General features: G+C 36.6%; 1 protein-coding gene and 1 pseudogene across 3 annotated transcripts in view; both read right to left on the bottom strand.

Moving 5' to 3' along the window:
* Window positions 1–11,201: 11,201 nt before the first annotated feature.
* Window positions 11,202–12,188, bottom strand: LOC149816178 (protein MIZU-KUSSEI 1 pseudogene; annotated as a pseudogene). The gene has a single exon (XR_016427630.1). The product of XR_016427630.1 is annotated as a protein MIZU-KUSSEI 1 pseudogene (transcript).
* Window positions 12,189–21,008: 8,820 nt separating this feature from the next.
* LOC149816177 (peptidyl-prolyl cis-trans isomerase CYP40-like) overlaps window positions 21,009–26,070 on the bottom strand; it is a 62,430-nt gene continuing 57,368 nt past the window's right edge. The window contains exons 6-10 of one of the 2 annotated variants that reach the window (XM_089988163.1): window positions 22,102–22,177; window positions 21,965–22,002; window positions 21,829–21,886; window positions 21,611–21,752; window positions 21,009–21,538 (exon numbers count right to left, since the gene is read on the bottom strand). In XM_089988163.1, the coding sequence (XP_089844289.1) occupies window positions 21,833–21,886; window positions 21,965–22,002; window positions 22,102–22,177 (168 nt within the window). In that variant the 3' untranslated portion in view covers window positions 21,009–21,538; window positions 21,611–21,752; window positions 21,829–21,832. The remainder of the gene's footprint in view (window positions 21,539–21,610; window positions 21,753–21,828; window positions 21,887–21,964; window positions 22,003–22,101; window positions 22,178–26,070) is intronic. The other variant, XM_089988164.1, reaches the window with a different exon arrangement.

Genomic DNA, 26,070 nt, shown 5'->3' with positions numbered 1-26,070 from the left:
AGTCACTTACCTATATCTGATATGATTGTTGATCCCTTAATAAAGGCATATCAAAGGCGGTGTTCTCAAAACATGTATCCTGTATGGAATTAAGAGACATAGTTGGATGAGTAACAAAGAAAATAACTCATTCTATGACTTGATGCAAGTGAAATACTCCAATAGTGGGAGGTAAAATCCTGCATCTTGATGTTATTCACATGGCCAAGTGGGAGATGTTTGTCACACATGACCGTGACTGGCCATGTTCATGCATGGATTCATGCATTGAGGAGAGATGTGGGATCACTCTCTCTCCAATGCATGAATTGCCCAGTAATGGGACTATCTAGATAGACATGCAAAATGTGCAAAACGGTTACTACTCCCTCTAAGGAGGGAAAGTCGGTAGTATCCCGATATTGTTCGGAAATGGCTACCCAAGGGAGGCACGTCTCCAACAACTCTCCTTTATTAAGAAGAGGCACTTGTTCAATAGAATATACAAAAAAAATAAAGAGAAAAGAATCTCCCTAAAGAAGGTCGTATTCCAATATATCCCTCTTTGTTCTCTCTCCCTCAACTACTTCACACCTCAGTGCTATCCTAGGGAGTCTTTCAGCTTCATCAGAGATGAATGACATCCTAAACACCATGGATTGATTGTTTGTTTCCTAGATGACTCTCAAAAAAATTTCAGAGTCATTGGTGCTCTAGATGAACGACATTCAGAATGTACACAATAGGCAATTGAAAATAAAGCAAAACACTAGTGTCGTTGATACCGTTCATTGCCTAGATGAACGTTATCAGAGACACCATCAAAGGTGCCACTGACCTGATCCACTCTCGTTTACGAACTGACACCAAAATTTTGGAAAATGACCAATCCAAAACCTAATGTCCTAAGCTTGGTATAACTAGTAAGCACTGCCTTTCCCTATCAAATTTTCACAAAGTAGTGTTTCGGAATGTCCCCCTCTTGCCTGAGCTAGAATTCTAAAGAGCACATATTAATAATCTAAGTTCTTTGAAATGCACACAATGTAAAGCTTTACAAAATAAACAAATTTTCAGGCAATCATGAGCATATTAATGTTTAAAAGTATAGCAAAACTCCTATGGATGTCTTGAATGTGGGCCCAAAAGAGAAACACAAGAAGAATGAAGATGCACAAGAGAGCTCAAATCTTAAAACGTAAACTCAAATAACTTCTTCTATTTCTCAACTTTAGCATAAAAAATAAATAAACATAGTTTATTAACACATAAACACATTACAAATATCAAATACCTAAAGAGAACCAAAATACAAGTTATCTCATGAGAAACTCTTTCTTTAACCGTTGCAATGGCATTTTCTCAATCTTCTACATGTTTAGACAATCGACTCTTATTTCCTCTTCAAATTACCAAGGTAGGGCATCCACCATTGATTTCCCCATCTTCTCTCTTCTTTTTGTCTCTTATGCACCCTCTTTTCATACCTCTAGGGGGCGTTTGTGTGTCACATGGCACCCTCTTTATGCAAAAAAGGAATCGGCCCACCCTCCCACGAGAACCCTTTTCGCTGAAAGTGGGGAGTTCTCATGGATTTTGGGATCTTTTTCTGCGAGGAAAAGGAATGCCCAGTTTTTTTGGTCACAGTGGAGCTTGCAAAAATGCATGCCCATTGATGCATTTTTGGGGGAAAACCCTAGTTTTCGTGACATGCAAACACCCCCTAGAGTCCCATATGAAATTCTTCTTTTAAAAGACATTACTTTAAAAGAAAATCTCTCACTTTCTTCGTAATGACTCACATACCCCTTTTTAAGCCAAATTATAAAATATTCTTTTAAATTGGGTTTAAGTTCCAACATTGAATTCTGATTTAATACGACTCATGGCAAAATATTTTGAAAATCGTACAATGAAAATTTTCTATGAGGTCTGTGGTGGTAGTGGAAAGCTTGAGTCGATAGGTCTTAGCTTAGAGTCCATCACAAACCTCAAATGATCATGTAGGGTGCCCCTACAATATGGACCTGATCTATTTTTGTTATTTTCTTCATGTGTGATTTTAGGGTTTCTATTTTTTATTGAAGAACCACCTCTTTAAGAGAGAGAGAGAGGGGTTTGAGTGTTTTTTTTTAGGCATTAGGAGTTCCTATATTGCCATTGTATTTCCCACTTTTGTTAGTGAATTTTTTATTTCTCATTTGCCTATAGGTTTTATGTTGAATCACGTAACTTTGGTGCATTTTTCTTCTCTGCTTCTTTATGATTTGCTTTATTTTTGTTTTTCGTTTATGTAACAAAAAGGTTGCAAAACAATAAAAACAAATTGTGTTGCCTACTCATATAATTTAACTTGCAAAATGGTAAAACAATTATTTGTTGCTTATTGATAAAGTTTAGTTTTTTGTACCATACTAGATCAACAACCCATTAAAAAAACAAAAAACCTTCAATCCAATTAAGAGAGTGATCATATGATCTAAAAATATATTAAAATTTTAACTTTGTTAATTTTGGTAAAACTCTCTCTCTCTCCTCTCGCTCTCTCTCTCTTTATGTGTAGTAATATTCTCAGATGATTTAACTTTGGTATGGTCCTTATTATATCTATGCAATTTTTCACATCCATATTCAATACCTAATGCCATGTCCACATTCATAGTCTAAAATCCGTATAGTCATCCACAAAGCCCTTATTATATACATAACCATCAACAAACAATACCCATGATTGCTCAGAGCTCCTGTAATCTCTCATCGTCATCCAACACCTCATCGTCCGATGTCGTCTCTATATCCTCAAGCATATGGGCATCCTCTAACTTCGACTCTTCATCAACTTTCATTACCACAAGCTCAACCCTCTTTTTCTTTCACTCTTCACATAGAATATTTCTTTCACGTTTATAGACCTTTATCAATTGATGCCTCACTGCAATTACATTAGCCTAAAAAAAGTCACTCAATATAGTATGACAAATATCACAAAAAACAAAACAACATAAAATATAATAAGTAACATGGTATATCTGTGTAAAATTTAATAGTTCGCCTAATCCTAAGTATTGCATATACAAAAGGACATATATCTCATAATCATACTTGTAACATTCATATACCAAGTGAAAAATATGTATAAAAGTAATTGTCAGTTTGATTGCTTAGGAATGTCTTGCACAACAATAGTTGACCATTCTATGTAAATATCATAACCAATCCATCCTGTAAAAAAATGAATATGCAATACAATATTAAATTAAATGAGTACTTGAATAAAAGAAGCACAATATTGAATAGGTAATAACATTATGTATCATATATACAATGTTTCTATAAGCATGTTATATAGTCTCCATCGAATTGTACAACCTTAACTCTGTTGCTTTTATATTTATATCCCAAAGAACCTAGTGATAATTGCTTCAGCTTTCAAGATCTACAACATAATCAATTTTAAGGTAGTTGTGCAGTTCAAATTTTATTTTATGAAAGCATATACCTTGTCATATTCATATTTATAGAATATATATGACACACAGTCGTACTCCAAGTATGCACATACTTTGTCTCAATATAGGAAAGTTTCAAGCATTTGCTGTGAATTTCAATGTTTACCGATTAGTTTTTATGAGAAGAAAGAAAAGAAGCGAAACATTGCTTTATAGACTCACAATGAAGTACGGGGTCATGTAAATAGTCTTCGACAGATCACATCTTTCTATCATTTTCTGGCTGTGAAAACTACCAAGTCAAAGTATGAATCTTTGAAGGTGTTGCATCGAATACGTAAATGCACTCATGTTATTTTTAAAAGAATCCTCATACGATCAGAACAAACAAACACCTAAAAAAACTTATAATATACTTACTTCACTGACTAACAAAGTTACTTCACTGACTAACAAAGTTTCTTCACTATAAAATAGTAGCACTTCACTATATTTTGGCTTCGTCAAAACAACCTCTTCTCAACCATTAGAATTGTGTCGGGTGACTGATCGTTGACTCTTTTTCTTGCTCTGTATTTAAACATCGTGAGCTATATACGATTTAAATAATATGCATTATACTTTGCAGACAATAGAAAAATGAAACATTTAATTGAAAAAACATTAAGTAACAACAAAAGTTTGCTAAGGTAACTAATATCTGAAAAATAAAATTCAATAAGTGCATTTGGTAGATAAAAAGTTCAACCTTTCCATGAAGATCTATAAATTTAATAGTAAAACAAATGGCGACGAAACATACACTCCAGAATAATACACAAAAAAAATGTCATTCATGGAAAAGTTTCATGGTAAAACCTCAGTAAAGATTATTCAGATGAGAAATTAACATGCCAATATCTTCACTGCACCTCTTTTCATGTGGCAACATACTACTTAAAGGCAAACTATTGATGCATATTGGTGCCGACTTTTGCAGGTGATATATATAACCTCCATTTCTATATGCTAATATTGACAAAATCATCAAATATTAACAAGCAACAGACAAAAACAAGTAACTATATGTGAAAATGCCTAAAGATTGTAAACCTTAAATGGTAAATCTGGTGACAAATATTACATGTTTACATAGGATAACATCCACAACAGCGAAACATACTTAATAAGTTCACAATAACAACCAAATAAAAAGAAGAAAAAACTATATTGTAAAGAAAAAGAAAAACAATAAAATAATAGATACATTGTATGAAACTCACCTTAATAGCTAACCGAAGAAGTGGAAGATAATGATACCTCAACCTTATACGGGGTGGAGTGAACAAATTTTACAGGAATCACCAAAAGGGTTAGAGGTTTTAGAGGGAGGAGGATTGGTGTAACTACCCCAACTCATACTCCATAAAACACAGATTTTTTTTAAACTATTACGAAAATCTTCCTAAAGACCCAGGGATCTTACAGTTCCACTCACAATTGGATAACCAAATAAAGCATCAGGGATCTTACATTTATCATAATCCACACCATAACATGCCAAATTTTATTTAATAAGTAAGAAATGTCTCGAGATAATTGCATAAGAAAAATCAGAGTGCATAAACAATTTAATGTAAAAAAAAAAAAAGGAAAGCAGATCCACATTGTCTATCTGTGAAGTTGTCTAGCAAACGTGTAACACTCATAGCTCTCCCAGAAGTGAGTCACTTCACTTATCACCTGAGGCTGTAAAAAACAACAAAAGTAGGGTGTTAGAATCCAAAGAATTCTGCGTACGAATCTCTCTAATGAAACAAATAAGTATAAAGAACACAGATAAGATACATGCAATATTTTTAAAAAATGCAATTATGACAAATTCATAATTCAATTAACCATTCATTCAATTGAAAACAATTATTAAGCATGATGGATTATTTAATAAATAACAGGGATCATAAATTTAGCAATACAACCATTTAACATGCATTAGGGAACAACATCATGCATTCACTAACATGTAACAATTTAGGAAACACGTAAATATGCATGATCTAATGCATAACAGAAATATGTATGACTTTAGTGCAATGCATGAATAAATTATTATCTTTTATTAGAATATTCTTTTCATATGCATGTCCCTATTAAATGCACACAATTTAAGTTTCTCTTTTTAATTATCGTTGTCATACACCAAACAGGTAAAATTTCTCGAGGTCAAGTAGGGTTTCTAGTGTAACTTAGCACACAAGTTGTATTTTATTATTGGGTTTCAAACTTAGCCCTTAACCGAATCACCTTCGGAATATTAGACTTTCACACCTAATGTCAGGACACTAAGGACCTACACATCTAATAGTGTCACTTCCTTGGTATACCAAAACAACAATTGTATCTACACACCACCTCCAGGCAAAGTGGCGAATTCTCTCTAAAACCGTGGCCATGGAAAATAACCTTAATATCAGATTCAGGGGTAATCAATAATGCACACAAGGTTTTTGTATCATCATGGTCCCCCAAAACTGAAACTCTAAGATTCTCATTCTAACGATGGGAGAACTCAGAATGTATATTACACTGTTCTTTTTTTATTTGTCTTGTTATTAAAAGCAATTATTTAGTTTGTAATTCAGCACGCAAAAGCAAAAGCACAAGCTCTTATATTCCTCTACGAGAACTATCACGGGACCATTTCCCACAGAAAAGTATAGAGCAATGCAATATAGTGCAACAACATTAATATAATTTTTGCAATGTATTTAAAATAAATAAAGAATGAGCAAACCAAAGTTCGAGGCTCACAGGCCCACGATGATTCATTTAGATCATTGATGCATCATACACAAAAACCATAACGACATGCCATATATGCAATGGAGTCACATGCTCTCCAATGCGCATCCACATGCCAATTTAATAATGAGCAAGGACTACAACAGTCATATGCACATGTCCACACTATTCATGTGCACATATTCATGTACTCATGCGACATATATGCTTTTTATTCAATACCCATATTCATATCCAAGCATGATTCCTTTTAATGCATGTGTGCGTGTCAAATGCAGGCTTTGACTCATGAATCCGCCTTACTTGAAACATATGAATATGCATGCCATTATGTACGTGCAAAACCTGTCTATCTCATGTATGCATATGCACATGAAAACTGTCTTGCATTAACACTTTAATTAAGCATGAGGTACTAAGGTGCAAGCATCCAAAACTTTTATTCTTCTATATACTTACAGTCATGTCTAATGCACATAACCAGCTTGGAAATTTACATGCAAACTTAACATGTCATTTTCAGATTTAATGAAACATGTCATATGGGCATCAATAACATTCACAAGGTACCCACCTGTAGATGACAACCATATGTAAAAAAAAAATTGTTACACTTATGACCTAGCCGACCCGATCGGCTGGGTCTGGCACACAATCAAACCCACCCAGTCGGCTGGGTCAGTTTCTCAGCCCAGCCGACCCAGTCGGCTAGGGCTGACTACTCATGGCTCAGTCGACTGCAGGTCGGCTGTAGCCCAAACAGTCAAAAGAAAATTGTTTTTTTTTAAAGGTTCACACCCAGCCGACCTAGTCGGCTGGGATTCCAACCAGGCCTAGCCGACCCAGTCCATGCACTTCCTATATATATATATATATATTGCTGTGATATATGGCAAACGTCCATATATACATATTCAATTTGACATGCCTACTTCAGCCTTATAAATCTATTTCATACGCATGGCCACACTCAACATGCTTGTAGATGAAAATTTTCTTTTTTAAGTATAAATACCTTGATCAAGTTTACTCAGGTCCATAACACACAACATGGTCATACATTACATATCTTTTAGTACCACAACAACAAACATGCATGCCACGATTTTTATTTTTGGTGAGCACATATGAAAAATAACTTAAACATATGTATTCACATCTTGATTTTACGATCAGCTCTTTCATAACCCCTCTACACAACCCATTGTCATGAAATATACCTTTAAACATACTGTCATATCATGGTAAAAATTTTGTTTTAATATAAAAATACATCCACATATATTTTATTCCACAATAACCTTCAAAAAGAGAAAAATACATTGATTTCAACCATGAATTTTAGAGTAAATAATCAAGATTACTCTTTCTCATGGATTTTTATCAAAAATATTTAATGGAATACCGATCCATGGTCTTTTTCTCATTCAAAACAAAAGAGGAACCAGTACCTTAGCATGAATCAAGAAAAAGAACAAAATCAATGGTGAAAAACATGGATAATAGAAGAAAGAAACCCTCTTCTTCTTCCTCTCCTTTTCCCTCTTTCTCTCTTTTTTTCTTTCTTCCTCTCTTTCTCATTTTTCTTTCTCTTTCTTTCTTCTTATCTCTCTTTTTTTTTATCTATTTATAGAGCTCTAGATGGGCTGGAGAAGAGAGTGCAACCCCAGTTGGAACTCTCTTCTCTCTCACCCACTTTCCCGAATTTTTTGAAACTCTTCAAGTGTTGACTTTTCAAAGTTAAGTATTTTTAAAAGTCTTTCTTAAAGCTTCTAAGGCATGAACAAGGGCTCTATAAAAAGTCCTAAACTCTCTAAAAATAAATCTCAGAATTAATTAAAATTAATTAATTAATTAATAATAAATAAATACCTAAAAGCTTCTAAAAATTATATTATTGAACTAGAACACTTCTAAAGTGATTTTATATGGGTTTAAGGGTTCTACTTAGAGTCCTAAACAATTGTCAAATTAAATTTTTAGAATTATATTATTTATTTATTTATTTAATATTAAATAATAAATAAATTTTCAGAAGCTTTCAAAAATTATCAAATTAACTTGGTAGGCTTCTTAACATTAATTAACTTTAATTTAAAAGTTTCTAATGAACTTAAAGTTGGAAAAATCTTTCGGCATGGATTTGGATCCAGATCCAAAATTTAAATCCATATCAAAAATAAAATTGGATAATGATCTGGATTAAATCCAAATTAACATGAGTCTTGGATAGAGACCAAATCCATATTAATTTGGATCAAATCCATCAGATCCGATCTGATCCAAGTGCATATTCGAACCGACAAACTGCTTAATTTTTTAAAAAATGTGATTTTGGGCCAACCATAGCCCGAATCAAGAAAAATAAAATATTGTTGCACTCAGAATTTTAAGATGCATCCAACAATATATAACTCAAACTTCGCTTCTAAATTTTGCCCAAAAATAACTTGAATTTCGCTTAAATTTGAAGGTTGAAAATAAAACTTTTTCCTACATTTTAAATGACTCATTTAGACCTAGTTAATAAGACCTGGGCCAAGCTCAGACTCAAAAGAATCGATCTAATATCGAGGTTCAAATGATTTTTCTTCTATACTTAGCCAATTTTTTGAAAATCTCAAATTTAACTAAGTGTGAAAATACACGATATTACAATTGGGGTTACCACTCTTTCCAGATACAAATGAAAAAAAACTAAACGCATATTTATATGAGACAAAATTTTGCAAGAAAAAAGAATTTCTCAATACATGTGTGATGCGAATAAGAAATTTTGTAATATTAAACTTTAGCAAATATTTTAAAATTTTGCAATACTTCATGTGATACTCGTCCACAATTTTTGGAAATTTGCAATCTTTTTGGGAATAATCCAACCCAAACTGCAATTTTGTTGATGAGTTTCATGGGTGTATTATTTTAGCGTCATGACGTATGAAAATAAAAAATTTGCACATGCAACAGGTAAAATCATCAAGATAAAATTGAGAACCTGCAAAAATTTTCATTCAACGAATTTGATAAATTATGGAGCATTTTTTAAAACATGTCATTTTTTTATACAATGCGGTCATTTTTCAAACACAGTATACGTGTTGTCATAGGCAACATACTTTGCCTTATGACAAATATTTTTCTCAATCTATCATACTTCTTGTCTTTTGCAATTTTTTAAATGATACTTTCTTCTCCATGATTCATTTAATTTTAAACTGCGAGGTAAACCCCGGGTGCGTCACCAACACCCAAGTCCTTAAGGAGCCCACCCAATAAAGGCACCCGCACACCTAATGAGAGTAGAACCTAGAACGAAGGACTCAACGCCTTCTCTCTAGACCCACTGCCACTTGAGCAACCCGGGGCGGTTATAATTTTATAATGTGATTGGACCGGATGACATAATTGATCATACATTTTATAATATGATTGGACTAATAATTTGCATAGCCTCTATGATCAGTTTGAAGGATCTAGACAAGCTTATTGATCGATCAAAATCTGCAGGAGAGTAGTGGACTACCTCAAAATGAGTTGGGACTAGCAAAAGCGATACCATATGGATGGGATGGTGCTTGATCACCATGATGATGATACCTTCTATGCTTCTATTATTTTCTTAAATTCCGTATCTCCATGTACAATTAAGTTGCATGTTACTCGTTTAGAAACCGTGGAAAGGATGAAGGTTCCATGGTTCATTGTTACTTTTTAAGTAAAGATCTCTCTCTCTCTACACGAGCAAAACACATGGACATTTCAAATGAGCAGAAAAGCTTGTGATGGGCTTCTATTCCATATAATATGTCAAAAATTTATGATTTCATGCTATATCCTTTTGATCTGTTCATGATAGGCCGAGAGTTTAGCTTTAGATCGAAATATGTAAGTTGGAGTAAAACGGGATAATGATAATTCTAGTTGTATTGGTAGAATTTAGAATGTCACCATCAGGTTGCCATGATCAGACCTGCTACTGTGAAAAGAAGAAAGTGGACCTCTGCGTTTGCTGAGGTCTTGTCAGTGATCAGGCTGGACACCCACCAAGTTACACAACCATCTTCTTAAGTAAATTTTTTTTCTCAGGATCAACTAGAATGCCAACTTCGTATATCAATGAAAATTTTCCAAATCATTAAACTCTCTGCTATGCTCATGGCTGAGAGGGGATCCAGGGAGCGCCTGAGTGCCTCGCAGCAAATCACATAACATTCAATGTGCGACATACAATCTGCTGCTGTGGGCCTCATGTAATGCTGTTATGTGATTGGCTGTGTCACATAGTCGGGGCACTTAAGCCCTCCCTGAATCCCAAGCCCGGTACAGGTCGAGTTGGAGAACTTAAAAGTTGATGCGTCCACTAAATAAAAAGGCCAAGCATGTGGTCTTCTATCCTTCGCATGAGAAGCCAACAACTCATTTCCAGAACAACAATAATTCTTCAATCTTATATTTGGGATATTATAGTTCCTGTTAATATTTGATGCTATTGAAGGCACAACTCAATCTAACCACATAGATGCATTCAATATAGTTCGTTTGGTAAGGATGAAACCTTTGATCGTAATATTTTGATATAAAAATATGATTTTTTGAGTGATAAAATTTTAGTGTATTATAGGCCGGTGATTTTTTAAGCATTTAAAACATGCATATTGCAATCACATGATTCAAAATTCATTTCCTACTAAACAAACCTTGTAAATTGTATCCATAAGGTACAATCTGCAAAAAAAAAAAAAGGACCGTAAAAAATGTGAAAAAGGTGATTTATAGTCGATTGCTTTTCTAGCCTTGAATAGCACCAAATATTAACCCTACCAAATTGCTGGATTAAAGTGGAAGAGATAAATACCACTGAGTTGCAAAATGGGCACAAGTGGGTCATTGAATTTCTTGGCTTAGAAAAACCCTCTTACGGGTACAAAACAGTGGTGTCTGTCTTGGTAGGAAAATGCAATAGTTATAACAAAATCATTGTACAATCTTTAATTAAGAGTAGAAAGTTGACCACCAATCAGTCGATCACTTATTACAAATCTATTAACCATTCAATAACAATTACCACATAGCTTATGCAAGAGCAACAAGGATAATATAGAATGTTTCAACACTTTGGTTTTGATTCAATTCAAAGTTAAGCAATTCAAATATCTACAAACAATATCAAGTTTCAGACACCAGCAAAGAATAGCATGTTCTCTTTTCACATCCTAACAAAGAAGATGCTCAACTCCGGACCGACGTTCCCATCCGGATTAATCATGTAGAATGCCTCCGAGTCCTTTGAGCCAATCACCCTCTCAAAGCGTGCCCTCATGTATGTAAGTTCTCCATCTGCAACCTCATTCTCTGGCTGTTGGCACGGCAAAACTCCGGCCCCCATCGACACGCCACGCAACATCTGCATGACATTGAGCTCCTCCTCTGAGATGTGCCTCCTCCTGATGCAGTACCCTGTCTTTCGTCCGTTGCAGTACACAGCCCACACCATCTCATCCAACAGCCTCTTCTTGTATGTCCTAGTCTCACTCTCTAGTGCAATTCTTACTAGGCCGGTTGCCATCTCCTTAAGCAATGTACTAGTGAGCATTGGTAGCTCTAATATGAACATAGGCACACATGTTGGATCTTCCTGCAAGGCCAAGCTCACCTTACCTCTCCTACAGCCAAACAAGGTCGCGATTGCAAAATTGCCGTATATTAGGCTACTACGAGGCCGGCCAAGTAATGCTACCATCTTACACCCAGTGGTGAGCATAGGGAACAATTTGAAGTTGAACAATCGAAAAAACTGGCTTGTTCTTGATCTCTTCTTGGCAGAGGCATGGAGCAAAGACCTCGTTTGTGGTGACGTGACCGGAATTTCCATTGATTAGCATGTAAGAGGGAGGGGTGAATTGAGATATATGGGATACTGGGATATGAATTATGATGTTGAGAATGGTAGTGCTAGTGGAGCACTAACAAGGTTTATGAACAAAGGAATATGGGATGTGGGTGTGGGTGTCGGTGTCTAAGGGGGGGATGGGAATCTTAATTTGAAGTGAGGAGAATGGAAGATAAAGCACCCAAGATGCAAGTTGGGAAAGGGAAAGTTGATGTGTCCAAGTGTGATGTAGAAAAAGGGGTAAGCATGGACCACTGAGTCTGTGGAAGAAGATCAATGACCCTTTGTGCTTTATGGCTTAGCATGTGCTTCCCTGATTACTACTCGACCTTCAGCATCATCTCCATCACCTGCTTTATGCTTTTCTATAGACCAACCCCATAATTGATAATGGAGTAACTTCTTATCTATCATCAAATATCTGCCAGTATGCAAATGTCTACATACACCAAACTTGTGTACTCCCAGACAGAAAGAAAGAAATTCGTTTTTATTTTAATTTACAAAAATAATCAAGTGAATTTATCTCACATATTTAACATGACAGTTCTTGGAATCTATCTAAACTTGGTTATGCTTCACGCAACAAAAAAACCAATAATACCTTTAAAGTAGCAAGATGTGATTGTTCAATGAATTTGCTTTATTCTTGAACATTTTTGGGCTAGGCCAAGGGAAAACCCGGTTTTCATGGGCTGCTAAACAGTATGGTTGTGGCTCCACCAATAAAACCCCTCAGGTCTAGTTAGGGCTCATAAACGGGCCAAACGAACTGAACAGCACATGTTCAGGGCTCGGCTCATTTAATAGTAAATCAAGCTCATGACTCGGCTCGGGCTCCTGTTTAGCCAAGCCGAGCTCAAGCTTGGCTCGTCCCAAAACCAACATGAGCTGGCTCGTGTAAAAAAAATCATGTTATTTATATATATATATATATATATATATATATATATATATATATATATATATATATATATATATATATATATATATATATATATATATATATATATACACACACACAAACTCACCGGGTCGAGCCGAACAAAACACTTTGTTTTTGTGCTAAATTCATTTAAGCTAAATGAAGCCGATCACAAACAAGTTTGTGACAACCGAACGGAGCCAAGTCACGAGCTGCTTGGTTCATTTACCATCCTTAGGTTTAGCGTTCCTAGTAATGTTGTCAGTATCAGTCTCGACCCTGAATTGTTGGGCTACCTATTCAGCTGTACCGGCCGATACTGATACTCAAGTGAATCGTTCTGTATCAGTCAGAAAATAATAAAAAAGTATCATGTGACAATCGTGGCATGTGTTAAAACAATCAAAATAATATAAAAAATAATAAAATCAAAATTTAGTATTTTTTATTTATTTAAAAAATAGCCGATACAGGCCAATAACCCACCGATACTGATAACATTGGTTCATAGCATCCTCAGGGCTCGCCCTGATGTGGGGATATCTCCGGACCATGTGCCCCAGCCAACACCAGTAGCCATGAATGATATCCAGGGCGTGCTCAAGTGCCTGACATGCCAGCATTCCATGAACCCCACAGCAACAGAATGCAGGCCCACTCAGTCATGTTGTCATGTAGGAAGGCACTTAATCGATCCTTGCATCCCTTCTCCAGTTAGCCAGGTGAGCATCACTGTCAGGGCTACAGGAATTCATTAACTTGTCATAGCATAAATAATAGAATTTATGAAGTTTGTCTAAGTTGAAACATTAATGTAATTCACAAACTTGGTCATGTCAATTCATTGCCATACTAGTGTACCCCATAAAAAAAATTTAATAATGAACCGCTAAAGTTTCATAATTGGATATGAACAACTCATTTTTTATCTATAATCACCTTCTTGGGGACTCCTGTTGTCTGGTGTGTTGGGACGTTGGAGGTTCAAAACCCAATGGTATAGTTGTATAACTGGTAGGGGTCTGCTGCTTGCCTATCAAAAAGAAAAAATAATAATAATAACCATATTCTTCCGTCTTTTGCAATTGTGGCAGAGCCAATTAATTAGAGGCACCAACGGGTCCGGTCTACCCCGGACCCGACCCAGACCTTATAGGGTCCAGGTATAGTGACAAATAAGAAGAGCCGGGTCTGGACTTGAAGGTTCGATTAATACATGCTCCCAGGCATAGTTTGTGAAATTTTATACCAGATCCGGGCCCGACCCGAGTTCCAATTAAGACTCCTAATTTTTCAATGTAAAAATAATAAAAAAGTATTATTTTACTGAGTATAGTTCGGGTCTGGTTCATGTAGTTTTTATCGGGTATAGTTTTTCTTACAGTAGACCTGATTAGACTCGAGTTCGGACCTGATACCATACCCAAAAATTTAATCCAAGTCTGATTTTACCTGGGTCCGAACCAAACCCCGCCCATTGACACCTCTAGAGCCAATAGGACTTCATGACAAATACAGGGACATGGTTCATTGAGCACGCACTTGAAAAGAATGAAAGTTGCCAGCCATCCAAAAGAATGCATATGAACCACAACGATCATATATATATATGAACTGGTGAGAATGTGGACAGACAAAGATGAATTCGGTTAGGGGCGGCTCAAGAGAAGCTGAGGCCGTAGGCATATTTTATTGGAGGCCCATATTTCTTCATATTTTTTTTTCAGCATGAGGCACTCATTGGAGGCCCTCAGCATGTGAAATATAAGCATTATATATTTTTTTTCATTTGAGGGTGGCCTCAAATATCAAAGAGGCCAGCCAACCCTGATTCGGTTGGATGGTTACTATCAGATGCACATCATTATTTGCTACTGCTAGCAAATTGTCCTAGCAATTCCTGACCTGGTTTTTTCTTCTCCATCTCTCTCTGTCCCTTCCTTTCTTTATTAATAAATCTTCCTTTCCATTGCTTTCAAAAAAGGAAAACAATTCCTGTAACACACAAACGGTCCTAATGAACCCCATTACTTTTTTTGGATAATCCAAGGGAAAAACCTCCCATCACCGACCGCACATTGGCCAGCCTTTGGTTGGTAAAACCTTTGAGGTCCCCCTGACTATCGGGCAGTACTCTCAATTTTGACCTACCAGCAAGGGACGCTACACATGGGTTTCGAAGTTGTGGCGTCCCGTCAACTTGCTCACATTCGCAAGTCGCCCTTACCAGACGAGCGAAACCCGTGTGGGCTAATAGACCCCCTTGACACTTAGGCCCTGTTTGGAAGCACACCGTAGAGCAGAATTGTGGAATACTCAACTCCCAAAAAGCGTTTGGGATGGAGGGAAAAGCAGGAAAAAGGTAACTGGAAAGGCATTTACCGACGCCAATTCCACAAATCGACTACCTCTATCATGAGGTAAGTAAGGTGGTAGTCGACGACTCCCACCCCAGTTCTTCTCCCGATGGTCATAGTACTGCAATAGTTTTTGTATTTACAAAACTACATGTAAGACTCTCAGCACATATGGGATAGGCCCAGAATCTTGCAAAATCCCAAAATCTATCAACAGAACCAACAGTTCAATCTCTTCAACGTGAGGGTATCCATGCTATCTTCAACTATGGTAGTTGGTAGCTGTATTTTTTTTTTTTCACACTAAATAAAGCACACTATCATCACACGAATCACCTTATATTTCTCTAAGTTTGGAAACAAGGTACCTGGCTCCCAAACAAACAGGTGGGAAGTACCAAATCCACAAAATTTGTGGATTACATACTTCCTTCTCCAACTACCATAGACTGCTAGATTCCAAATGCCTATGATTTTTTATAATCCACTACTTCGAAGATATTTTTTCTATAATCTACTACTTTCAAGATAATTGACTGTACAGATAAAAGTCTCTCCCTAAATCTCCTGCTGAGTACAGTGGCTTGTCAAAATCAATGTCGTAGCAAACTCTTTTGAACTATTTATGATTTTTTATTGTTTTTCACTTTAGAATGAATGATTAATAAAGTGAATATGTGTATGTAAAGGAAGAATCGGTCTTATATCTATTTAAGATATTGACTCATACTAAGTTTGACCCTCTTTAAATCTTTATATTGCCCTCTTAAGAGCTAATGAAATGCTCTTGTATATACTCCATAAGATAATGGATAATATTTTTTAATACCAGTTACGAATAATGCAAAGGCTTAATTTAAACTTAGGAATTAATGATATTGTTCGAACGTGATGGGTGCATGTTATGTCACATGTAGGGATGCCAATGGATCGGATTTTATCCGAGATCTGACCAAATTCAATTCTGTTTAGTTAAGCATTTGGTAAGCCAAAACCATATCCAGTTATAACGGAATTCAGATACAGTTTTGATTTTTTGAGACCGAATTCGATAAATATCTGAATCTGTTTACATGTAAAAAAAATGAATTTGGTATGAGCTTTTCAAAGTCTGAATCTGAGTCCAAATTCAAATCTATTTAGCCAACATCTGATTAATCGAACATAGTATTGGCCACATCCAATCAAAAGCAGAACTGTTTACATCCCTAGTCATACATACACTGCTAAAAGGACATAGATCATGCTATTCTTGTGTCGCTTTTCATTAAGAATATTATATAAGGGTACATGAACAATAGAGTAATTGGATATGTATGGTTGAATCAAGCATCTTTTTCATGGGATCTTGGGTTCAAATCCCATGGTTGTCAAAAGAAGAAGCTATCAAGCCAAGGGTCGATCGAAATCGCGTGCCAATTAGACGTTTTCAACTGCATCATTAAAATTGAACAATATTTCATGTTCATAACTGAATTCGTGGTCTAGAAAAAAGGTCGAGAAGGATAGAAAAATATTCATCACCTTGGGATTCTTCTTTTTTGGATTTATAACCTGAAGAAACCACACTCGACATGAATACCTAGTCACTCTGGCTCAGCCTGCCATACCTACGGTCGTCGTGCTGACAGCATAAAACTTCAAAGCTAGAACCCCTGCCCCAAGGCCTATGATATGCGTTGGCTTGCGCAGAGGAGTGATGCCCATGGGAATCGGACCTTGACTGCCTGTCTAGCAGCCAAAGCCCCACACCCCACTACTCCAACCCCTCCTTGAGGCCTGCTTGGTGTTTAGAACCAATTGTGAATGTTAGTACCAATCGGCTAGTGAAAGGAAAACTTGGTTGATAAATTGGACTACAAAATTTGGTGAAAATTAAAAAGGAAACTTCATGATTAGTAATGGGCTAAAAAGGTTTGACTCATGGCACGCAAATGTGGGACTTGAATGTGTGTGTGCACATGCAATGAAGCCTTTTTATGAAAAAAAAAAAAAAAAGGACCCAAACTCAGTGTCTTTCCTCTTAATCAACTAGATTTGGTTGTGTGAACGTGGGGGCAAGTTGATCTGGGGAGGGTGACGACCACAATAATTGGGGGTGATTAGAGAATGCATGGATGGCCTACTTGTGAGTTGTGAGCCAGGATATGGTATGGCGTTCATGACCATGTTGGGACCAAGGTTTTGCAGGTCCCAACATGGTCTGGTTAAATCATTGCTGCAAATTGTTAAGGCTTACGTCCACAAGGGCTCCGCACACCTGGCTAGCAGGCTGGATTAAGGCATTCAATTTGAAGGACATCGCGAGTTCAATACACGAGGTGTGCATCCTTTACCACAAGGCTGAAGCCAACAGGAAACTTATTGCCTGTGGGCGGGGAGAGAATACTAATGGAGTTATAGGCAGCGGATACCAAAACAGGGCCACAGTTAACGTGGTACCTCTAGGCTTATATCGAAACGTCCAACACTAAAGCGGTGACTTTTCCTCTTATTGAAAAAAAAATTGTTAGGCTTGCAGGGGGCATCAATCAGACGGCAGATCACGTGCAATCAATCACATTGCACACTAAAGTGTACCGCTGCACCTGATCTGCTCCCATCTTCTGTTGAGCCCCATGACTAGCAGTTTGTACCCCTGTAGTCAGGCTCAAGGGTGCACTCAAATTCTGCAATGCGATTGCACCGGATCCGCCCTCCATGAATCAAGCCTTCTGTGGACCTGGATGCCTGACTTTGCTATTAGCATCAAAAGGACCATGGAAACCAACGGGGGGCTCCGAGTGTTTGGTAGGAGTTGTCAGTGCACTTCTCCTTGTGGTGAGACGTTGCAGGTTCAAAACCCAATGGTACAGTTGAATAACTGGTGGGGGTCTGATTAACCTCAGCGCCTTTCAAAAAAGAAAAACCAAAGGGACCATGAATGCCCGTCTTTCCAATGATGATAGTGATGGCCACTCATGGTGTGGTGGTGGTGATGTTGAAATATGGTCATTGTCAATGATGATGACCATGATGAAGAAATCATGATGAACATGTACAATGAGTGGTACGTGTCTTTTCCTCCCAAGTGTGAACTGAACGAAAAAATTTAGTTGAGATGGGATCATGTCAGTGTGATGCCGTTGATCTCAAGATGAACGGCATCCAAACTTATACGGATGAGACGCCCATCACTTGGATGGGTCTCACGTTTTTTTCCGGATGCCGTTGGTGTTCCGGATGAACGGCATCTGAATGGTTTAAAATGAACGGCTCACAATGAGCCATATTCACTGTTTCAGGGTTGTCGTTCATTTTTAAGATGAACGGCATCCACTGCATCTGACCTGATCCTTCGTCTTTTTGACTAATACCAAAGATTGAACTTTTGTTTTGTAGCTTCCATAAAAAGGAGGTTCATCATCAATAAAAGCATGTAGAAAAGATAATCATCAGAAAAAGGAGAGAAAGCAAACTAAAAGATAAGTCTGCTGTATTCATTTTTCTAGTAATCTGTTGGATACTTGCAAATTATCCCCCCAAATGAAAACTTATGAGCTATCTCCACCACCCTTCTTTAATGAAAAAGAGAAAGATCAGACTAATTAATTCCATGAAATTAATGCTGAGTTGTTCCATTCAAGGAAAATGGAACTTTCTTACATGATTTTTTTCCCTATAGTGAAAATCTGAATTTCCTATGTTTTCAAATGCAGAAGATGAACTAGATCAGCTGTATGCTTCATAAAACTAGATCATATGATAGCACAATGGTCCTTTCATTTTGTTGTCTATATTGAAGACATATTTTGATACTTCATCTCTTTCATCTTGGCCTGTTTACTATTTCTGCTACTGCATTTTGAGCCATAGCTTAGATAAAAATCCAATTGTCCGAATGTGATCACTGGTAGCATGGGTAGGTAGTGTTAGCTTATATTTTGATCAATATCTTATCATTGATAATTCGTGCATGTGTGTGTGTGTGTGTGTGAGAGAGAGAGAGAGAGATGATTAGTCTGTCTATTCTAGTTAGAAGGCTTTTTCAGTGGGCTGCATGGAGTCCTAGAAGTAGGGGGTGTCAACAGGTCGGGTTTGGTTCGGATTCAGGTGAAACCAGACCTGGCCCCAATTTTTGGGTATGATATCGGGTCTGAAGCTGAGTCTAATCAGACTCGATAAGAAACCATACCCGGACTCGATAAGAACTACATGAACTAGACCCAGTCCATACCCAGTAACACAATATTTTTTATTATTTTTACATTGAAAATTATGGGTCTTAATCGAAACTTAGGTCAGGCCAGGGTCTGATATAAAATTTCACAAACTATACCCAGTTCCATGTATTAATCAAACCTTCAAGTCCAGACCCCGGTCTTAATCAAGTCTTCTTATTTATCACCATACCCGGACCCTATAGGGTTTGGTACCCCGGTAAACCATTACCAAGCCCATAGGACTGCAAATTGGTTTCCACCTTATAGCCAATTTGCAAAATAGTCCCACATTTATACCATTTTGCAAATCAGAGCTCATCTTTCTCACCGTCGTTACAAACTGGTCCTTCTGTCAACAGCTGTTAGTTTGGCCAGGGTCAAACACCGACCATGGTTATTTGAGGTATGGCCCTGTGTTTTCACCGAACACTTATAAAGTGTTCGGCCCTTTTAAGAAGGGGTCAGTACACTGGGTCCGCCTTTAATAGGGAGGCTATCCATTTTTATAGGGGGGCAGCTACTACGTGGCTCACCCTAATTGGGCAGAACACTTACATATGTGTTCTGCCCAAAACGCTGGATCGGGTTCCTGGTTAACTTGTCACCATAATGCCCTTCATCAAATAGTTGTTAGTCTATTAACTTTTTGCAAATTAGTCTCTACCTTACTCACATTTTGAAATTTGTCTGCCCTTTAACAGTTACCATCAAGAAAACCAATAGCTGTTAACCTCAAGGCTGGTTTACAAGGGTTAATGAGAAGGGAGAGACTGATTTGCAAAATGTCACAAGGCAAGGACTATTTTTTGCAAATCAGCTATATGGCAGAGACCAATTTGCAAAATTATTATTATTTTCGATAAGATGATAGCTGGGGATAAGGGCCCCTCATTCATTTGTGTGCTGAAGGTATTACATGAGTCGTTCCTTGCAAACCAATCGGATGAGAGACCCACCCAACTACGGGATAGGATCAGGTAGGGATGCACAATGAGACGAGATAACTCAGGGTTGACCCATTTAAGCTCGGCTCGAACTCGTTCAAAAAAATAAATGGGCTGAACTTGAACAAGGGTATGTAAACAAGCCAAGCTTGAACAGACAATCCACGACGAATAAGCTTGGCTCACATAATTATAAAAAAACATAGATTTATATATATATTTTGTTAATAATGCTAACACAAAGACGGATCTTACCCTAAGGGATAAGTCATTGGTCATCTTTGTAAGTGGCATGGGTTCAAATCTCACCGTTTTCCTCTATTTCAAAAAAGCATTTACACAATTTTCAAAAACTTTAAAAACATTTCTAAAATAAAGGTTTTCCGCTCAAGCCCAACATTCATATATGTGTATGCATGTATAGTGTGTGCCACTATTATAGACAGTAACATGCCATCTAGTAGCCCATTGATTTTCTATCTTTCTTTTCATTGAATGCTTTGTGAATCAAGCCTGTGTATGATCAGAACAACTTATTTAGTAAAAAAATGTTTTAGATCATTTAAGCATGATGTGCATGCAGGTTTTCCAAGAACTTAAAAAATCAGTGGGCTTCAATGTACCAAAATTCTACGATCAACACGACTCGATCCAAATGTATTTCCTAACAAACAGGCCATGCTAAGAACATGTACTGGGTTCGATTAAGCAGATTAAGACTTGAATGCCAGCAGCATTCCACCAAAGTTGCAGTGAAGGGATTCAAGAGGAATTCAGGGGGGTTAACAATTTTAGTAACATGAAACATGATTCATTCATTAAAATTCACAAGAACGAGAGAATAGACAGGATAGAGAGTATTTATTATGCTACATGTCAGTTGGAAACAAAAAATCATGAGTCCATCATATCCCCCTCTAACTTTAGCAAACTGCCCACAACAAAATTGGTGTTCTGCATATGCAAGTCATCAAGGGATCCAGAACTATCCTTGGCCCTTAGTGAAAAGTCCTGAAAGTTGAAGAATTATGACTCAGAAAAATCACCATAGCAAGGGAAACAAGCAACAGAACGTTCACCCACCTATCTAGAGTTCATGTATGTTGACAAGAGATTGTATGGAAGAAAAACATATCAGAGGTTGTTTGGAGGTAATGTTGGCCTATTTCCTCCCAAAAATAATTCAACTGCAAAGGTAGAAATCAGAGCCAGCCTCTACAAAATACTGTATTGAGCATTAGCACACAACAAAATTCATAAAATCTCAACCAGCAAGAGGGACACCTCCACATAAAGCTTACATGCTTATTGAAACATCTTGGAATAAGCTTTCCGCTCTTGATCTCTTCTATCAGCAATCTGCAACACATTCTTAGCATCAAGAGACGTCCCACTATCAAACACCTATAATTACTAGTCAGGATTCATTTTACAAACCTTTTTCCTTGCAGCAGCAAGCTCTTTCTTTATTCCTCCTACAGAATACCGGACAGAAATACACACCATAAGATCTAGAATCCAAGTCCCTACATAAATAGACACTACATTCCTAAATAGTTAGGAAGTACACCAACCATCATTTGGTTCCAACTCTAAAGCCTTTTTAAAGCTTTCAGCAGCAGCATCAACATCATTGAGAGCCATGAATGCCTGTGAAACAGTACCATAGCAAAAAATATAGACTTGTATTACAAATATACAATACTGGAAAAGAATTGTAGGAATCACTGGCTACAACCAATTATGCATAATGGAGCATTTAGTATTTATCCATTAAATCTCCTTCGAGGTTACAAGCATGGTTGTAAAGGGAAACAAAAGATGGTGGTAAGAGATGCTGGAGTTTTATCACAAAAGATAAAACTGAGCTTGAGGTTCTAGAGAATAGGAGGGTGTCTTACATTGATATAATGTAGAACAGACCAGCATGGGTTCAAGATACAACATTTTGACCAAAGAAAATCCCTTAAGTAGGTGATATAGGGCCTAGAATGCAACATGACTTTAGTTGAACTACCCACATATGCACTATGAAGATCCTATACAGCATGACTTTAGCAATTGGTAGATCCACCTGTCAAAGCAAGTGAGCAAGTTCACCTTTTTGTGTGGATGTGTTGTGTGTGTGTCTGTGTGAGAGAGGGAGAGAGTACTCCTGCTTGAGTCTCTTAATTGTTTGAATATAGTTAAATGGGCAAAGCTTATCCAGAGGAAAAGCAATTTGCTCGGCTGTGGAGCAAGATACATAGATGCAGTCTATCTGATCCCCTTTTTCTCTTTATAGTTACATAGCACAGGAACATCTATTTTCTTTTATTTTTTTTAAAGAAACCTATTTCATTTATTCAATTTTGGACGAGGTAGTATGCAACTGTGGATTGTTCTGTTAAAAATGTGTGTATATATATATGTGTGTGTGTGTGTGTGTGTGTGTAACTAGGATTAGTTTAGTTTTTAGTTTTTTTGGGGAGGCCCAACGACTCTATTTTAGAGTCATTGGGGCACTCCCAACGTCTCTATGGAGACCCCTTTTCCTGTGTATAAATAAGGGTGCAACCCTCTCATAAACCAAGCTTCTTGCATGGTTCACTATCAATAAGCCTTGTGCTAGCTACCTTTGGTGGGTTTTGTGTGTGAGCCCATTTGTGGCTTTTGAGTGCTCTTTTTTGGTGTTTTGATGGAACTCTTTTGAGTGTCCACTTTAGATGATTTGGTGAACATCTTTTGGAGGAACTCATTTCCTTACATGGTATCAGAGCTTGATGATCAAGCTGATTTTATCTTTGGTGCTTTCAGTGCATTGGGAAGCATGCTATTCAAAATTTGAAAGAGTTGAAGCCTCTTTTTGCAAATTTATTCAAGTGCTTGTGAAAACGTGATTGTGTTTCAAGAAAAAGATTGGTGGTGATCACTTTGTGGAGGAATGTTCGTGCTTGTTTATTGGTGGTACTCGCTTGGTGGGAGAGCGCTCGTGATCTTTTTATTTTTCTCTTTTTTTTCCTCTGTCTTCCTTTTCTCCCTCCTCTCTGTCTTTTTTTATCCTCTTTAGCCCTTACAAAAATAGATGACAATGAGAACATGACCATTAAACCCATCAAGCTCAATGATACAAATGATGCAACCTGAGATTCAATCATGAAACACCTCATATGGGGAAAAAGGTTGTGGAGATTAGTGAACGAGTCTGATTTGGAATCCAAACTAATTCTTACTAAGATAGAAAGTGAAAAAAAGTACCCTTTATGGAGGTTGAAAAGATCAATGTTATGGTCACCTATAAGAAAAAATGGAAAGAGTAGAAAATGGGGGCATGCCAAGATTATGTCTTGGCCCATTAGTAATGTCGATATCAAGAAGTGCTCTAGTCTTGCCAAATTTTAACATGCAAATAATACACAAGACTACCTTAAGAGAATATATTCTCTTAAAGATATTGCACATGCGTACAATTTGCAAGACAAAATTCACACTATAACTCAAGGAGAAAGAAGTATTAGAGAATACTTCAGTGAGTTATCTAATCTTTGGAATGAGTTGGCTCTTCTTGATTCTAGATGGCATTGTCTCAAAGATATATAACTCCACCAAAAATAAATTGATGCAGAGCATTTATATTAATTTATCAATGGTCTAAGACCGAAATTTAAATCTACTAAATCAGCTCTTCTTTATAGAAGGAAAGTTCCCTCTAATGAAGATACAATTGAAGACCTATGGAAGAAAATAGGCTTAAAAAGAAGTCTTCTAAGAGTGATGATGACTCGATTCTAACCGTATCTAAGATGGAAAACTTTGTTCGTACCTACAAACCACTACACTATGGAAGGTCAAATGACGAACACTATGAAAAATAAGGCAATGAGTATGAAAGGAAGAAAGTCATTTGCTATTATTGTCGAGAACCGAGATACGTAAAAACTTATTGTCCTAAGTTAAAAAGACCTTATGAGAAGAAAGTTGCCTCTATTGGATCTCCACAAGAGTCAAGTGATGTAAAACAAGATTCATCCATTGATAACATGTCCTTGATACAATTACTGAAAGCTTTTCAACCTCTACTCAAAAGATCCTCATCAACTGAAGCCACGGTTTTTTCCTTCGGAATCTCCGATCCTGGTAAATCTCTTTGGCTTCTTGACTTAGGTGCCTCTTTTCATATGAGGCCAAATGGTGATGTGTTAACCGAATATCATAACTTAAGTGGATCAAATGTATTTACTACTGATTGGACATCTCTTGAGATAAAAGAAATAAAAAAATTTAAAAACATTTCTCAAATTCAAAAATGTTTTATATTCCAAAAATTAGATATATTCCTAAATTAAATTTAAATCTTTTGTTTGTTTCTCAATTATCTGACCATGGTGTAATGTTTCTTTCTCTTCTTGTGGTTGTCTAGTGCAAGACCGCTAGTAAGGAAAGCTGCTTGGAGAAGGCTATAGAGAAGGAAGCGTGTACTACATGAATTTTATATTCCAAAAATTAGATATATTCCTAAATTAAATTTAAATCTTTTGTTTGTTTCTCAATTATCTGACCATGGTGTAATGTTTCTTTCTCTTCTTGTGGTTGTCTAGTGCAAGACCGCTAGTAAGGAAAGCTGCTTGGAGAAGGCTATAGAGAAGGAAGCGTGTACTACATGAATTTTTTGAAAATACCCAAGAATACATTTTATTGTAATGTTCAAAAATTAGATTTGGATTTATGGCATAAAAGGCTTGGCCACCTTAATGTATCCAAGATTTAATATTTTTCAAAGATGAAAAACTTTTATAATTTTGAAAATTTCAAATGTAAAAATTGTATTCTTGGCAAAATGAAAAGATTACCATTTCAAGGAAGAACCTTTGTTTCTTCTCGACCACTTGAGTTAATACATTCGGATGTTTGGGGCCCAACACTCGTTATATCAGAGGGTGTTTTATGTATTATGTAATTTTTTTGGATGACTTTACGAGACATACTTGGATCCATTTCCTTAAACACAAATCTGAAGTTTTTCTATATTTTCAAATATTACACAATTTGGTTAAAAATAAATTCAAAAATGACATTTCTATCTTTTGCATTGATTTAGGGAGAAAATTTTTATTTAAAGACTACCTAAATTTAAATGGTATTATACATTAAAAATTTTGTCCTTACACTCCACAACAAAATGGTTTAGCTGAAAGAAAACATAAGCATATTATAGAAACAACAAGAACTTTGCTTATTATAAAAACCAAGTACCTAAAGAATTTTGGTTGAAGACACATTGACTGCAGTTTATCTCATTAATAAAATACCATCCTCTTCTTCAAAAAATGTGTCACCAATTGAAAAACTATTTAAACCATGATTGTCAGTCGAGGAAGCGGGAGCGGGAAGCGATACGAGAAGCGAGGCACTTTCAAAATTTTAGGAAGCGGAAAGTGTGGGACGACTTAGGAGCGAATCAGGAATCGTCTCGGAAACGACCTAGGAAGCGAACCGAAAGCGACCTAGGAAGCGAACCGGAAGCAAGGGGGAAACGAAAAAAGAGAAAGAAATAAAAAATAAAA

The sequence above is a fragment of the Nuphar pumila genome, chromosome 14, assembly GCF_984573655.1.
Source record: "Nuphar pumila chromosome 14, dmNupPumi1.hap1.1, whole genome shotgun sequence".
NCBI classification, from domain to species: Eukaryota; Viridiplantae; Streptophyta; class Magnoliopsida; order Nymphaeales; family Nymphaeaceae; genus Nuphar; species Nuphar pumila.
This window is presented reverse-complemented; position numbering and strand designations above follow the sequence as displayed.